This window comes from Podarcis bocagei (genome assembly GCF_964188305.1).
Source record: "Podarcis bocagei genome assembly, chromosome: 9".
Lineage (NCBI taxonomy): Eukaryota > Metazoa > Chordata > Lepidosauria > Squamata > Lacertidae > Podarcis > Podarcis bocagei.
In genome coordinates, this window is record NC_138134.1 from 14635114 (window position 1) to 14652828 (window position 17715).

The 17715-nt window shown below is 42.5% G+C and overlaps 1 protein-coding gene across 4 annotated transcripts in view; it reads left to right on the forward strand.

The window, feature by feature from the left end:
- Positions 1–17715, forward strand: part of PCDH7 (protocadherin 7) — a 396248-nt gene that overhangs the window by 167445 nt on the left and 211088 nt on the right. The window contains exon 2 of one of the 4 annotated variants that reach the window (XM_081207611.1): positions 14253–14469. The exons of 1 other annotated variant lie outside the window; for it this stretch is intronic. In XM_081207611.1, coding sequence (XP_081063737.1) covers positions 14253–14469 — 217 coding nt within the window. The remainder of the gene's footprint in view (positions 1–14252; positions 14470–17715) is intronic. 2 more of the 4 variants (XM_081207612.1, XM_081207613.1) reach the window with 2 other exon arrangements.

The following is a 17715-nucleotide window of genomic DNA, read 5'->3' on the forward strand; positions in this document are numbered from 1 at the left end:
GACTGTGATGTAAACACAGGGGCTTAGACTTCTGTTTAGGGTAGATCTCTGGAGGGGGTGATAAGAGCAGCAGCAACCAATCACACAATTTCAAGGTATTTCTTGAAAGCATAGGGAATTCTGGTGTGTGTGTGTGTGTGTGTGTGTGTGTGTGTGTGCGTGCATGAGACAAAAACATGTCATTATCCTTTCCTTTGCAACTATTCTTAATTGCTGGCAGCTTGTTGAATGACTAACAAACAAAATATTAATGAACAATCACTACCCACTCGAGCAGAAAAGCAGCCCACACAACTCCTGTATGTACCTACAGGTTTCACATTTTGACTATTCTCAGATCCCATTTATTATGTTCCATGTATAACTGACAAATTAAACCACCATTATTTTTGTTTCAATGAGAGGAGTGCTTTAAAATCTGTTGGGTGGATGTGATCCTGGTCAAACAGTCTCTAATTTCCGCACCATACTGGCTCTTGGTAATTGATGTGCATACATAGGAAACAACAGCTGAAGTTCAAGCACTGGAGATTTGGAGATTTAGTAGTGAGAAAACCCTTTATTTATTATGATGGGAAGCATACAGCATTGGAGCAGTTGGCACTGGGGGCGGCAATACTCTTTTGTAGAGTAATCTGTGACTGCCTTCATGGCGTTCCACCCAAACTTTGTCTAATGCAAAAATCTGAAGTGAATTTCAGATGTTGGACACATCAAAGGAAATTTCTGGAAACAGAGGTATGATAGTCCTAGTGAAATTCCCTAAGTACCGGTATTCATTATGCATTCTTAGGCAGGAGGGTTTCCAGATAATCTGAGAGTCAGAATACATTATATTTCACTAGGGAAAAAAAAAGAGACAAAAGAAGCCCACTTTGAAAAACCAGAGTCGTGAAAAGCAATTGCAAGATCTGAGTTGGGTTACTGCAAAGAGGGCTAATGAAGCTTTTCTATTATCGTTCAAACAGCAGGCAATTTAGAGCTACTGTGTGAGCCCTCCAAGGCTAGATTTCTTTCAGTAGCTGACCAAGAAAATGCTGGCAATGATTCTTCTGTGAATTACTTAGATCTCAAACACACTTACCCATCCAGCCTTTTTGCAGCAAAGGCCAAGATGAACATGCTTGTGAACTGTATTGGATTTTTGAACAAGTTAGTAATAATGATTGTGTGAAGATTGAGGAAGTGGCTCAAAGGGACAGAACCATAAATAATATAAAGGCACCAGGAGGTACAGTGATTTTCTAAACCATTCATAACGAGGTGGTTCCAATTAGTCTACTTCCTCTTCTGGTTTTTGCTTTAGATACAGGAGTTATACTAGGGTGATTATACTGTTTGAAACCAGACTTTCCAGAAAAATGTTCAACAGCGCTATAACCTTCTTAGCCTTTTTCCGGAGTTCTGCAATGGATTAAATAAACACATGGGGGGGGGGAGTGGGGAGATGGCCCCACCAATTGCCATTCCTCTCATCCTCCAGGCGTTTAAGCTCAAACTAGTGAAGCGGGAGACTGTCAAGTGATAAGCTTTGTTGCAGTGATGGGGAATTGAATTCATATGATAAAGGAGCTAATCCAGGGACCCAGGGCCTAACTGAAATAACAAACAAGATTGTATTAGTTGGTGTGTAGCACCTTGTTCAGAATCTCATTCATCATAGACCACCTCTTTCTATATAAGCATCCGTGTATTTTAAGGCTCTTTCAACAGCCTGCTCAGTCTTATTTTTGCAATAGAAGCTGTGGAGAGCTGGCCTTGATTGCTGGCTAGAAATCTGAACTATGAATCAGGAAATCCCATGTTGAAAGTTCACCTCTGACATAAGCCCACAAAAGTGGCATTGGGCAAGCCTATATTCTCTCTCTCAGCAGATTCCCTGGCTTGCCCTACGTGGTTATTGTAAGCAGGACATTCTTTCAGGAGGAAATCAGTTTTGGCACCTCTCAGGTGGGTGCCATTGGCATTCAACGAAAACAAGGGAAATGTTCATGGTGAGTTCTGGCACTTCTTTTTCTAGTATGACAGCACTGATGATAAGAACTGGAAAATGCTAATATATGTGAATTACATTGGAGATATAAAAGCAATATAACAAGCAACTTATTTAACAGGCTTTTCATTGTTATGGCCCAGAGTTTTGAGATGCACTATATACTGATGTTCAAAATGGTGTAGGTTTCTCAGAAAGTTGAATATGGCAGGTATTTTAAATGGCATTTCAGGGCCCTTGTTTTTAGTTTTCCTACTGTGGATCACTTCTCTGAGCTATTTTAACATGCTTCTTGGATTTACATTTACTGTTGTGATGTATGTTAGTCACCCAGGATTATCACTAGGAAATTCTGGGTGCATAGCACTGTTATGTGCCAGACATGGTTGCATAAAAGCCCTAATTCATCAGGACGGAATGTGAAGAAGGTTGGAATGGATCAGGTACAACAGGGTGATTGCTACTGGCTAGAATTCCCCTGGTCTGGCTAGCAATCCATCCCCTCACTTCACATTCTCTTGTTCTCCAGCCAGAACAAGGGCTGGTATTGGAGAATTTGATGCATTGTGTATTAAATGTTGGCATTCACTTGCCTTATTGCTTCAGCAGGTTTGTTGCTGCAAAATAATTCAGAGCTGCTCTCATAGCATTCTCTGCTGATTTTCCATTTCAGCAGCAAAGGGGGTCAGAATTGCTTAGTTTCATGGGTTTAGCTACATAAGGTGCCTTCAGCCCACTCTCAGAACATTGTGGACGAAGACACAGATTAGTTCTTCTAGAAAGGTGAAGTCACTATCATCTACAGTGTCTACATGTATTTTTCATTCTCTCATTATTTGGTCAAACAGTTTTTTTGTAGTTGTGAAGTGCCTGATTAGAGAAACTTCAGTTGGATCAAAGAAATGCAAATTATGGATAAACATAGTTTATCACCATACCTTTAATTTTCTCTCCAAAAAATTAAACTAAAAATAAATAAAAAATGCCTGTCTCCAGACAATGATTATAACCACCTTACTGAGTCATCCATGTTTTTTTGTTTCCAATAATGAATGCTTCTATTATCTTATGATTTAAACTTTTAAGTTGACATACATATTTCAGTTCCAACAGCAGGATTTACTAGCAATTACATTTGACCATAACCAGGACTGCAGAAGTTGTTATCTGTGGTAGTTCAGATAGCAAATATATTAACACTGAGGTCTGTTTCTTTAATCGTGACCTTACTCTATGAGGCATGAGAAATTTATAATGCATTAGACTGAGGAGCTCTGCTCCTTCGAAAAGATGTGCAATGCAGAGTTCAAATTTTCCCGATCTGCAATCACTCTAGGGCTGTAATAAAAGCTGCAAAATAGCAATTAACATGCACATCATTCACTGGGAAAGGCTTTTGCTGGTATTAACATCCTACTCATTTAAATTCTGAGGAACAGCTTTAGTGAGTTGAACATTATGTGTGTTAATTTTGGGTCAAATAATTCCTTAGACCGGCAAGGGAGAAGAGGGAACCCCAATATGCTTTTAGTGGAGGGGGGTGGGCAGATATACTCTGAGAGCTGCTAAATTCAGAGAAGAAATGATATCAATCATTGCAGGTCAGTGTTACTGCTCTCCCCATGTCGTAGCTAATCGTTCCTACCTGGCTTGGTATTCCTTTTATTAGAAGAGAGAATAGATAAGTTTCACCTGTTTGGACAGTAAAATGCATGACTTGACCCAAATATTCAGAAGAATAAAGACCTGGCTTTAAATAACATCTGGGCTCCTTTGTTCTCTTTGATAGCTCTCTCTTGCCAACTATGCTGTGAAGGAGAGCTGGATTGAGGTTTGCTAGGGCACTTGGCTGTTCTTCAAAGTAGGTCAGCCTGGCTGGGAAGAGATCCTGGTTTTGGTTCATCATAGCCCTCTGGTGTTTTCTACTAGCAGAACTCCATATTTTTTTTAACAGTCCCGTAAATGAACAAATGGAGGAAATGTATTGGCATCTCAACACTCCACCTCCCTCACTCTCCAAATGAAAGTGGTGATTTATATTGGATGCATAAATGCTCCCCATCCCCTATTACCTGCAGACCATCTGGAGAGCTGACACTGGGATCAATTGGCATCTTAAGATGGCAATTATTAGCTAATGTTAATGCTGTGTAAATTTATATAGGCAAAGGGATGATTAATTACATCCCGCGTTTTCTGCTCACTAGGTCCGCTGGGTGGCTTATAAGAATAAAATCTATTGTTGTAAAATTAAATATTTAAAATACAGTAAAGTTTACCAATGTGAACAGAACGGCCAGCATTGGGGGGGGGGGGACAAACAAAGTTCTGTTATGACCCCACAAAGCCCTCTGGAAACAGACAGGGCAATTTCTACAGGCTTCCAGAGGATCCAACTGCACATTTTTGGAACACTGCTGCAAAAAATGCCCCGCTCCAATATAATACAGACATTTTTAAGGAGACTACAAGCAAAGCAAAATTTAAATTCAACCAACCACGTTCAAAAGGGCAAAGTGGGGAGGGGGAGATGTGAGAGGGAGCTCTTTCTTTCCATCTTCTTTCCTCATTCTCAAGTCTCAGCTCATTCCTTCTTGGCACACTCCTTGAGCTTAGTATTAACTACTGTGCATCTGTGTGCCACTGCGGACCAGGAGTAATTACATCAGCCCTGCCCAATTTATGACCTACCCAGCTGAAGAGAGCACACCATCCATGCGCCATGGCCTCTGTGGTGTTGCTTCCAGGAAGGAAGCAACGCCAGGTAATTTAGGCTGCATTCAGCTTGGTAGGTCACTCACTGTGTCCACCCTGCCTTGCTCAGCTGCTCTAGCAGCAAGAGGGCAACCATGGAAGTGCTGGAGAATATATCTTGCAATCTCAGTAACGTATCTTGCTTTGTCAATGTACATCAAGTTTACAGTACAGTGGTACCTTGGGTTAAGTACTTAATTCGTTCCTGAGGTCCGTTCTTAACCTGAAACTGTTCTTAACTTGAAGCACCACTTTAGCTAATGGGGCTTCCTGCTGCCATTGTGCTGCCGGAGCACGATTTCTGTTCTTATCCTGAAGCAAAGTTCTTAACCTGAGGTACTATTTCTGGGTTAGTGGAGTCTGTAACCTGAAGTATATGTAACCTGAAGTGTATGTAGCCCGAGGTACCACTGTAAGTAGTTTTAGTCTGCAGTAATCCTGTTGTTACAACCAATTATGTGGTATCATTTGGTATTATTATTATTTTTTAAAAAATAGAACAAGTGACTAAGCCTTCTGTCATCCACATTTGTTTGTGTGTATGCTCCCTGCCTCCAAGACCAGATGCTTGAGAAGATGTATCTATCTACTCCCAGCTTTTCTTAGCAGTGTCGGGCAGTGCTTTTTCCTGGGGGGGGTTGCACAGGGGTACGCACACCCCTAAACATTTTGTGAATCTAAGTTAGGCCTCATTGAGGGGCAGCATTTCAAAATGAGTAGGAAAATGAGAGTACCCCTAAACATTTTCTTTTAGAAAAAAGCACTGCTGTTGGGCACTCATAACACTTCCCTTAATCCAACTCACACATGTTGCAAGATGTGAAACACTACACTCCAGGTTCTGAAAGCCCCATTTATACTGATATGAAGGTGCTTTTCTGTACTAAGTTTGCATAGCACTGCAATATGAGTATGAGTATTGGAATTGCATGGAGTAGCGCAATTGGGTGACACTTTTCCTACTCAGTTACCACCCACTGGGGAGGGAAAGGGGAGAAGAGGATGTTGAAAGAAGGGCCACATTACTGGTCTGGCCAATGAGTGTCCGGTATCCATATGTGCACAGAAGTTATGTGGAATCTTCTGCATAAGCAACTAGCTCAATTCCTGCTAACATTATATATGAGTAAAACGGAAATGTCCTTAGAAAGGACCAGTGGCGTAGCGTGGGTTGTCAGCACCCAGGGCAAGGCAAGTAATTTACGCCCCCTAACCCGGGGCAAGGCAAGTAATTTGCGCCCCCTAAGCCCTAACCTGCCGCCGCTGCCAGCTTCTTCTTGCTGCTGCCTGGTCTGGTCTGGTGTGGTTCTCTCCCACACTCAGCACTACGCTGGGCGGCCGCTGCACTGTCCCTCCCCCAGATAGTCCCTCGCTCTCTCTCCGCACCGCACGCCTGGCACCCCCCCCTCCACAGTGGGCGGCGACCCGGCGGCTCGGATCGGATTTGCACAGCCAGCACTGCAGTGAGAGAGAGTGAGTGAGCCAGGTAGGGGCAGAGAGCTGAGAGTGCGAGCGTGCCCCCCCAGATGTTGCGCTGGTCCCCCCTGCATCCCCACGCTACGCCACTGGAAAGGACAAGTGCCTCTTCTCCAGGGGCAACTCCGCTTCCATATCACGAAACCTGCTCAGAAAACGTACCCCACAGTCATGTTCCCCAGCTGTGTTGGTCATAGAATCGTAGAATTGTAGAGTTGGAAGGTACTCCAACCCCCTGTAATGCAGGAATCTCAGCTAAAGCATCCCTTACAGGTGGCCATCCAACATCTGCTTAAAAACCTCCAAGGAAGGAGAGTCCACAACCCCCTGAGGGACTGTTCCGGTACTGAACAGCTCTTACTGTCAGAAAGTTTCTTTCTGTATGTTTAGTTGGAATCTCCTGTCTTGTAGCTTAAGCCATTGGTTTGAGTCCTACCCTCCGTACAGCTTAGCCTGAAGTTTACATGAATGGGATCAGCATCCCTGGAATCAAATGTGTTTCTGTCCTGTTACCCACCTTGAGATCTGTGGATGAAGGCCGGTATACTAACTAACTAACTAACTAACTAACTAACCAACAAACCAAATGAATGAATAAGTCCCCCCCCCAAATCAGAACTATTTAAATTACCCTATAGGTATTTGGCAGACACACCCATCTCCTGGTAGAATTTTTTTTAAAAAATAATATCCATTTCATTGGCCAAGTCATCAGCTTCTGCACTACACACTTAGCTTGCATTCTTTGTCTTCCTTTTAGAGACTTGGAAAATTAATTTCCCCTTGCTACTTCCTTATCTGGTATACTCTCTTGTTTGTACTGGTGGAAGGGAACTGCAGCAATCAGTGACTGATACTGCAGATTTTTCAAGTCATTCTCACATTCTGGATTGATTGTGGCTGTTCAGTGCCATGGGTCACATTGTGTCATATACTACCGTTCTTGATCACTCTTCTGTCAAGCCAAGACGCCAATCTAATATCTTTGTATCTCCCCAGAGCATGTGCTTAATATCAGGTTATGTTTTATTTGTGTTGTTGAAAGTTCCACTTAATGGTGTCACACACTCTAATGTGCCCAGTTGTGACTTAAAAACTCAGCAACAACATTGGGGCAAGCCTTTGTTTCCCTCCAACTATCTTATTTCGATCAGGGCAGCTACAGCTTTTACAATAAGAGGAAATCTCACCTTCCTGCTGTTCAAATTATTAGCACTTCTGTTTGTTTGTTAGAGAATACATTACAGCACATTCATTCAGCGTGTCCTGTGTAGTCTTTTGCAATGGATCTATGGGAAATATTTGTTTCCCTCTCTTGTGTGACTCGTAATGAGAAATGAGAAGGGGGGAGCATTCTTCAGATATATAAATGTAATAACATTTTGGGTGTTACTTTGCTTTGCTTTACTCGGTGCAGATGCTTTGCAATTTAATAGACCTAACTTATATAAATTGTATTAAATAAAATAAAATAAATATCACTTGATTGTTAGAAAACCTCTACACAGTTTACAAAAAAAAATCAACTAAAACATTAACATTATTGATAAAAACAGTTAAAGACTGGTGTCATGTTCATTAATTTTTGAGTACTCAGAAATTCTGTTATTCATTAATACTCTGAGTAACACTTAGTTGACTTCCACACTTTGGTTAGCTTGGCTTATTTAATGATTGCTAGGCCTGGCACCCACAAACTTGTAACATTGCATTATCCCTTTTGACATTCTGTCACTTTGTTATCACTCCATTCTTCCTGAAATAATTGCTTCTTTTTCAGCCCACCTATCTTCTCTTAGCTCCTGGGTCCCTGGCCACATTTTGTTTGGTCTTCTGGCTCTGCTACCCTCAGTTCCTCAAATGTCTCCCAATATCTTTAGTGGGCCTATGAAGAGATGCAGTTAGGAAATATTTGATTCCGATCTTCTTAGTTTTACAGGGGAACCTCTGGCAATGTGTATTATGAAAATGTAGGCAGCAGCCAGCCCTGCTACATTTTGGGGGTCCCATTGTCTGTCTTCTGTGTGGGTCCCACTGGGTTTATTTACCCTTTATCTTTTGCTGCCCCCTTTACCAGAATACCCCATGTATGACCCTCTCTCTTCAAACCTTACCTCAAGTTCCATCTCTCGTGTGAAGGCATTGACTTAACCTCTGCTACTCCTTTCCCAGTTGAAGAAAATGCCATGCCATACGTTTAAAGTGCTCTTATATCACTTTAATAGCCACAGAGAATCTTAGGAACTGTAGTTAGCTAAGAGGGCTTGGAATTGTACATCTGTAAGGCCAGGAGTCAACAGTTTGTTGACTCTTGAAGTGGTATGAAAGTGTGCTTTAAATGTATGCTCTGGATTTTACCCTGGTTGCGTCCATCCCTTGCTTCCCTTGGTTGTTGTCTTGCTTCAACCCTCCCATCAAACCGTAGATGGAAAGTAATCAGGACTAGTGACTCTCTTGCCTCCCCCCCCCATCTTCTTCTGCAAAGTGTCATGTCCACGAAAAGAACAGTAATCCAGTTGACTTCCCCCTTCCCTTCTCCCTTTCCCCTTGAAACTGAGTTGCTCTCTGGTTCAAATTATCTCTGGGCCATGTTTTGGATTGTTATTAGCAACTCAAGATGACCTGGGGGAATAATATGCCTGCATATATATATTTTTTCCAAAACAAAAATATCTTCTCTCCACTGTAATCAAGTCAGTCAGCAGGTCAGCTTACATGGAAATAAAATGAAGAGATAAATGTAGCAGCAGCCGTGTCGGAGCACTAGAAATAGCCTGTGAGTCCTGACAATGTAAAGAGAGTAACAAAGCTTCATGGAATTTACTTGTTCCGAACATTTTTTTTTAATGTGAATTACGTAACTATGCTGAGAGTTTTCTTTTCCATGAATTAGCCAAGCATAAAAAGCAATTCATGGTCTTTCTCCTTCTTTGGAAGTGTTATACCTCCAGTGGGATGTGAGAATTTTCTGTTTGAGCAGCAGGAGCCACACCTCATTTCTTTCTCCATGGGGCTGGAGCACCACTGAGACCTTCCACCATATTCAAACTGATTTAATTAGAAATGGGAGGCATGTTGATATTGATTCATTCAAAGCTCAGTAGCAAATCAACATTACGCCCTCTGAAAAGGAGGGGGCAAGATTGCCGTTGCCTTTTTTCATCACACATTGGAAGGAGCATGGTCCAAACAATCTTAGACATACAAGTCCATTTCCAGCGGGAAAGGTAAAGGTAAAGGGACCCCTGACCATTAGGTCCAGTCGTGACAGACTCTGGGGATGCGGCGCTCATCTCGCTTTATTGGCCAAGCAACAGGAGCTCACCCCGTCGCGGGGATTCGAACCGTCAACCTTCTGATCGGCAAGGCCTAGGCTCTGTGGTTTAACCCACAGTGCCACCTGGCATATTAACAAACTTGGCTGTTCTTTGGTTGCATAGAGTGCTATGCAATCTAAGTGTGTATAAAGCCCTAGATGACTTGGGACTAGGCAAGTCAGAGAATCCCTGAAAAAAATATTCATACATGCCATAAAATTCCTTTGCAAAGTGGTACAGTCAAACCTCATGTTGAAAGGCTGCTGGCAGTAAGTTCTACCTCTAATGTGGGTAGACATGGTTTATGAATGAGACCATGCTCAATAAGGATGTGCAAAGACCTTTCTTTGTGTGCTTCCTTTCACGGGCCTGGATGGCAACTGCTGCGCATCCTTAATAATGCTGTGGTTTTGGTATCCCAGTGAGATTTGTGTGAATATACAATATATCTGCTCATAAAACTGAAATATACATCCCAAATACTACTATGGTGTGTGTGTGTGTGTGTGTGCGTGTGTGTGTGTGTGTGTGTGTGTGCGTGTGTGAACAATTGTTTAAAAATAAGCCAGAAGCAGGAAATGATGCCAGAGAAACAGAGATGTAAAATAAGTATGGAAGAATAATAGGTGTAAGTCCCACTGAACTGATTGTGTTGTATGTAAAACACTGATTTTTCCACATTAGGAACTGGAGTATACCACTGTGCTGTGAGAGGAGGCTGGCACATTACAGTGGTACCTTGGGTTACAAACACCTCAGGTTACAGACTCCGCTAACCTGGAAGTAGTACCTTGGGTTAAGAACTTTATCTCAGGATTAGAACAGGAATCATGCACTGGTGGCAGCGGGAGGCCCTATTAGCTAAAGTGGTACCTCAGGTTAAGAACGGTTTCAGCTTAAGAACAGACCTCTGGAACGAATTAAGTTCGTAACCAGAGGTACCACTGTACTGAAAAATGTTAGTTATTATGCTGCTGCCTTCATCTCAAAGCAACATGCCCCTCAAACCCTAACACTGACCATCTTTTTGCTGATGTACAGTCTTGACATTCTGAGGAAGGGTTTGTTGCTTGCTTGCATTGCGGGTTAAACCACAGAGCCTAGGACTTGCCGATAAGAAGGTCGGCGGTTCGAATCCCCGCGACGGAATGAGCTCCCATTGCTCAGTCCCTGCTCCTGCCAACCTAGCAGTTCGAAAGCACGTCAAAGTGCAGGTAGATAAATAGGTACTGCTCTGGTGGGAAGGTAAATGGCGTTTCCGTGCGCTGCTCTGGTTCGCCAGAAGCGGCTTCGTCATGCTGGCCACATGACCTGGAAGCTGTACGCCGGCTCCCTCAGCCATTAAAGCAAGATGAGCGCCACAACCCCAGAGTCGGCCACGACTGGACCTAATGGTCAGGGGTCCCTTTACCTTTACTGCTTGGTTTTACTTATATGCTGCTTTCCCACAATGAGCTGTGCCCCAAATGGCTTACAGCAAACATTCAAAATAGAGAAGGAAGGGAATCATGGCCTGCTGGGATTTTCTGATGCAGCCTTTGCTGGAGCCAATGAGTGTGAAGGGAAATCCCTGAAGCATTACTATTGGTCAGGCTGACAGGACTGAAGGAAGTATGAGACTTCAGAAGGTACTATTGATTTTGCTTTCTGAAGACCTCTTCATTATTCTGGAAGGTGATAAAAAACACACCCATAACAACAACAAAAACATATGATACTTTTTCAGGGTACAGTGAGGTGTGGCCCCAATTTTAGTCATGGATAAAATGCCATCCGGAAAGTCTCTGAATAGAATGAGGCACATTCATGGGGGGGATGGTCAACTCAATGGAATCTGCATATTCATAAGCAGCATACTGTGATTATTTATCTATTTAACTTGTTAGCTGGTTAACACAAACTGAAAAAGTCTCTAAGCAACTTACAGAAATTGATGATGCTAGGGACAAACAGGCAGAGAGAAGTAGGACAAAGAGTCACAGAATTGTAGGTGATGGCTTCATGGAGGGTTTGTTGATTCTGTCTGTTAGTATGTTGTGTATTTTTGCTGGCTGGGTCTGTTGGGAGTTGGTGTCCAATGACATCTGGAGCTCCAGGGATTTCTCACCTCTGCCTTAAAATCATCTAGTTGGCTCTTACTGATAACAGAATGCAAGGCCACATGGACCCTTGGCCTGAACCACTTCAAAACATAAATTTCAGCCACCAATTTCATTCATGGCAGTTAACTGCTCATATGAACAGTGAAATGTGTGAGAGGAAGTCAAGGGTTTCAGGCAGGGCAACACGCACTCCTCCTGAAAAATATGAATAAATCTGCTGCCAGGGTTTGTGAGCTTCCTGTTCACACACTTGACATCCCTTGTGCAAAATAATATCACTGTGGAAGAGGGTTCTTTCCCTCAGTTTCTCTTCAGAGTCCACAAAATGCTGACAGGATTCATTGCCAGGATTCTCGCACCATCCCTACCCTTCCCATTTCCAGGAATGCCCTTGGGTGTCAGACTTCACTGAATACACTTTTAACAGCATCAGCTATTTGAATTTTGAAATAACACAAGTCTGTAATTATAAGAACCAATGGATGCTCAATCCGAGTGGAAACGTGTGGTGTCGATTGTGGCGGCCGTAGTTTGAAGCCTTTATTAAGTCAGCTGGCAAAGCATCCAATCTCTCAGCATTAAATTTTATGGCAAAGGAGTGGAGTGACTGAACTGTTTTCTTTTCTCTCCCCCCTTCTGTTATATATCGCTTGCGTGGTCTAGTTCTCAAAACCACAGCCATTGATCTTTAAAAGGTGTGTGTGTGTGTGTGTGTTTTAGTGTTACTGGTAGCCACACTATACTGTAACATTTATGGACTCTATAAAATCTTACATCATTTTGGTCTTTCCTCAGAAGAGCTTTATGCCAGACAGCATGAAAGTTTCATGCTAAACTCTTCTGTGGCCAAAGTCATTCAGAAGAATTCTGCACCTGAGCTGCTTTAATATAGGACAACCTGCAGCTTTACAGAGACCTTCCTCTGTAGCTGCCCTTTCAGGTGGAGACAGATGTGCAATTTTAAATTGTGGTAGGATTGAACACACACATCTTGCATTCCAAGGCATTTGTTTTTAGCACAGAGGAGGGATTCCAAAATGGCTCCCGTCACGGCATGCACAGTGACCCACCATAAGCTCGTGATTCTCCCCAAATATAACCCAAGTGCCAAAAATGCTGATTACCAGGCAGCACTCAGCTGTGTACTTCACCTAAGGTCGTAAGAAACTCACTTTTGGCTCACAGCATTCATTTTGGTCCCTAACAGAGGAGTCCTAATGCAGCAAAGGTTTGGGGGTGAGCCCCACAGGTGAAAATACATGTCTAGGAATTCACCCGCCACACACTCTCCTTTTCTGGCAGCCATTGCAGCCCCCATGGGGATGCAGCTAAAAATGGTATCCCCTTGGTTATCAACATCACCAGGTATCTGAAGAAGTGTGCATGCACACGAAAGCTCATACCAATAACAAACTTAGTTGGTCTCTAAGGTGCTACTGGAAGGATTTTTTTTTTCTTCCTCATAATGTCTAGAAATCCTCAATCACTTTGTGAGTTCCTCCACCTCAGTTACTGTCAGCCAACAAAGAGGAGCAGGGTTAGGGAAAGTTGCAATATGTTGACCATGAGTAATGATGGGTATTGTCTGAGGAGTTGCACATCTACTGACAGTTGTCCATGTGGCTGGTTTCATTGCATGCATGTTCATTACTTGACTGCAATATCAAGTGACGACATGCCTGGGGGGACGGGGGACGGGTCCTCACAGATCTAACCCCACACACTGAACTTTCATTCCCTCCCTCACATCACCTTTTAACGTAGCACTTTTCACACAAAGTTTGCACACTCAGCCACTAACTTTCGACTGCTTAACACTCAAGTGTACAGGAAACCCAAGTTCCCGCCAATTACCCTTGGCACATCCAACGCACACTCTGAGAACAGCTGGTGTATTCAGTAACTTCTAAAATGTCTGCAAGGTAGGGTACAGCCACCTTTACATGCCCCAGGGACATTCAAAGCACTCAGCCTACCAGAAGTCCACTGAAGCTTCATAGTTATCATGGCACCAGTTATGAAGTGTAGTTGTTGAACCAGCATTTAGATATGGGGGAGTCTGCTGTGTTTTGCCTGATTTTTTAAAATTATTATTATTATTATTTGCTTGGTTAAGAATGGCTTTCTCGGAGACCCTACCTTTAGACATAGGCAACCTTTGGCCCTCCAGATGTTTTGGACTACAATTCCCATCATCCCTGACCACTGGTCCTGTTAGCTAGGAAACATGGGAGTTGTAAGCCAAAACATGTGGAGGGCCAAAGGCTGCCTATGCCTAAAGCTAGGGTCTCCGAGAAAGCCATTCTTAACCAAGAAAAAAACATCTGTAGGCCAAAACATCTGTAGGGCCGAAGGTTGCCTATGCCTGCTCTAAAATGTCTGCAGGTAGGGTACATGCCCCAGGGACATTCAAAGCACTCAGCCCACCAGAAGTTCACTGAAGCTTCATAGTTATCATGGCACCAGTTACAAAGTGTAGTTGTTGAACCAGCATTTAGGTATGGGGGAGTCTACTGTGTTTTGCCTGATGTTTTTTGTTTTGCTTGGTTAAGAATGGCTTTCTCGGAGACCCTACCTTTCAAGTGACATTCAGAATCTTTTCTTTTGCAGCCATTTCGTAGAGTGACGTTTTCAGTTGTGAGTCAGCCTCAGGACCCACATCAAGGGTCATTGCAGAGTTGCTATGACAGCGGTCTGGAGGAGTCAGAAACACCAAGCAGTAAGAGTTCTTCAGGGCCGCGGCTGGGTGCCCTTCCACTCCCAGAGGACAACTACGAAAGGACTACGCCGGATGGCAGTGTTGGTGAGGCAGAGCATATGGAAAATGGTAGGGGCATACACAACACCCCCACACACATACTCGATTTACACTAGCGAGTTCAACATGAAGTAGATTTGTCAAGAGGTCAGTGGGAGGAATCATCATCATCATAATGCAAAGGTGATGAAGCATACATTTAGGGCTGGATCCATCCAAATTTTAGGCACTTTTAAGGCCCATTTCAATGGGGTGATATGTAAACATCGGCACTGGACCTTTAATGGAAATCACTGGGACGTGAATGTGCTTAAGTTTTGATTGGATCATGCTCTTAATATTGACCCGACAAGGTTGATTAAGATGGGGGAGGGGAGAGAAACATACAAATATAAAGCATATTTAAACAGTATTAATGACACAGTTAAATAAATACATCTAAAAATATCAGCACATAGCCGATGAAACCTATTTAAATTCTTATTTTTTAAAAAAATAATATGTAGACATAATCTCTTTTTAGTTGTGCGCCTTTTATTATTATCATCCAGGAACTGTATATGTTCAGCATTAGCTAGTAGAAAATAGATATTCAACTTTCCTTTTAGATTGTTGTCTCTTCCCTGCTTGCATGCACAGGGTTTTCAAAACATAGTGTATGTTGCTTACTTCCTATATTCTGCTCATAGCAAGGGGCGGAGGTTGCAGCATCGGGAGGTGGGAACTGTAAGAAAGGCTGCGATACAAAGGAGTGTGTGTGTTTGTGTGTGTGTGTGGCCATATATTGTTGTCCACTATGGAAGGCAAAGTACCAAAAACATCAACTCTTCCATGGCAGACAATACTGAATCTTCAGCTCCATTTCTGTGCTTACTCACCGGATAATAGCTGGTGGCTGGAGATAGCAATGAGAGCAACTTGCTTAGTCTCCCTTTTTTATCAGAATTTTTGATTTCCATTTTTTCCATAATGGTATTCTGTAATCCCAAATTCCAACAGAAAGACAGATTATTAAAAGAAGAAAAAGTTGTGTGGGTTTATTGTTACCAAGGGTAAAAAAAAAAAAAAAAAAAAAAATTCAATGTGTTTGCAGCAATGTATTTAGTTTCCACACTACTAAATGACTTCAGTATTTCCCCCCAGAATGTTTCATTATTGGTGTGTAGTATGAAGAAAATAGCAATATAATAGCAACAGTTCCCAGTTATTTTTTTCAGTGTGTCTTGAATAGGTCTTAACAATCCATTGCCCCATGCTTTTATTTGCCTAGATCTGAAATCTTTTGAAGTCAATTATATTGATTTCATAGTTATACCCACAGAGTAGGTTATTGAATGCCAGAGTACAAGCTAATAGTACCATGTGAAACAATGCATGTCTAGATGACATTTGTATAGATGTAAGAGCATGAGTGGAATGGTGTATCGGACTTGTTTGGAACCATATATAGAGTCACTGATTCCGTCAAAGTATTTGTTTTACTTTCCTTTGGAGATTTTATATCAGCAAATAATTAATTGTTCTCATGGTTTTGTTCCCTTTAAAATAGAAATATCAACACAACAAAAGCAGAACATTTTCTGTGATTTGGGGGGAGGTTTTTCCCATTATACCTCTGAAGAAAAGTATAATAATAATATATATAAGTATAAGCATTAGGGACACCTCATAACTTTGCAGGTTCTGATTGTGCCATTTTTTTACAAAGAGTCAAGCACCGAGCTGCCATTTTTTTAAAGGACGGAACAAAGATGATTTTGTTGTGGTGCTAAAGATAAACAGCCATGTTTGAAGGCGTCCAATTAAATTGAAAATTAAATCGATACATGTTGTATTTCAAGAACATTGGTTGCAGCTACTTTTTCACCGCACAAATATGTAGGAAATCAGGAGCGAAAAAAATGGTTTATACCAAGTCACACCATTGGAACATACAGCCCACTGAGGTCAACATTGACTCACAGTGGCTTGCCAGAATTTAAGTTAGGAAACATTTCCAGCCATATCTGAAGATGCCAGGAATTGAACCTGGGATTGTTTGCATTTAAAGAAATATGTTTCCACTGAGCTATGTCCCTTCCCCAAGATCCTCTTCTTCTTTCTTTTTATCTCTCATAGCTTTTCTTTTCTTTTTTTTTAAGTAAGAGTTTAGTGCATTGGGCTGTAGTCTGGTCTTGACCTTGCTTCTGACAGGTCACCATATAATCAGAAGAATCTTTATTTGCATCAGCCACTAGCCATGGCAATAAAATAAAATAAAATGTACTGAAGAGAGAGGTAAAAGCTTAACTATAGAAAATACATTTTGGGGGTTTACATAAATAATAAAATAATAGATTTTATTCTAATTGCTCCCGCTAAAACCCTTGCAGTTTTTGCTGTTGCTTGATCATCTTGTTCTGCTAAAAGAAAGGACACAGGAGCAATGGTTGAGTGACCTGGCACGGACAATAATAGAAGGGTAATGACCTCACTCCTCAAATCTTTATAAAGAGTGCAAGCCAGAAGCACACAGGCCACTGCCATCTCCACAGGGACAAAACCATTTTTCCAGTGGAGTTTTTTGAAATCGACCCTCAAGTACAGCCGAAGGCAGCATATTCAATCTTGCAAAAGGGAAAGCGAGCCTGCATTTTGGAATTGTTAAATTTTGCAAATAGGGTGCCAAAGTGTCAAAATGACTGGGTGGAAAACAATCATACCACAGACAGAATTTCCTTGGTCTGACAAGAGACAAGTAATGCAGTGGTCACAAGGGCCAGAGACCAGTGAAGGGATTCTGAATGAGATGGAATTCAGATACTGGATCAGGCAGGCAGGAACTGATGGCCAGAGCAGAAGATGTAGTCACGGAGCAGCTGGAAGCCAGATATGGGTCTAGTGTCATGTGATGTGATCAGTTGCTCAGCTTTATTGACTGGCATAAAACAAAGGTCTGTATAAGGCCTGGTGCCTCTCCATTGGTTTGGGAGATCAGCATCTTCAAGCTGTGGTTATCAGCACTCAGCCTAGAAGCAGTGGCGGAGCTTCATGCTTTGGCACCGGGGGGTGGAGAGCAGGCGGGGGCGGGGCTGGCACACGTCCTGGGGGCGCAGCGGGAGGGCAGCCGTGATGGCACCCCGCCAGGATCGTGCTGCCAGGGGTGGTGCGCTCCCCCCGCACACGTCTTCCTCCATCAGTGCCTAGAATAGGTGCCGTTGTCTATAGAATCTGGCTGATATCTTAGAATGCTGGTGGCCCAGGAGTTAAGGCACCAAAGGGACTGGAGGCCTTGGCTTGAAACTTCCTTTCTGTGTCTTATACTTATTTGCATGC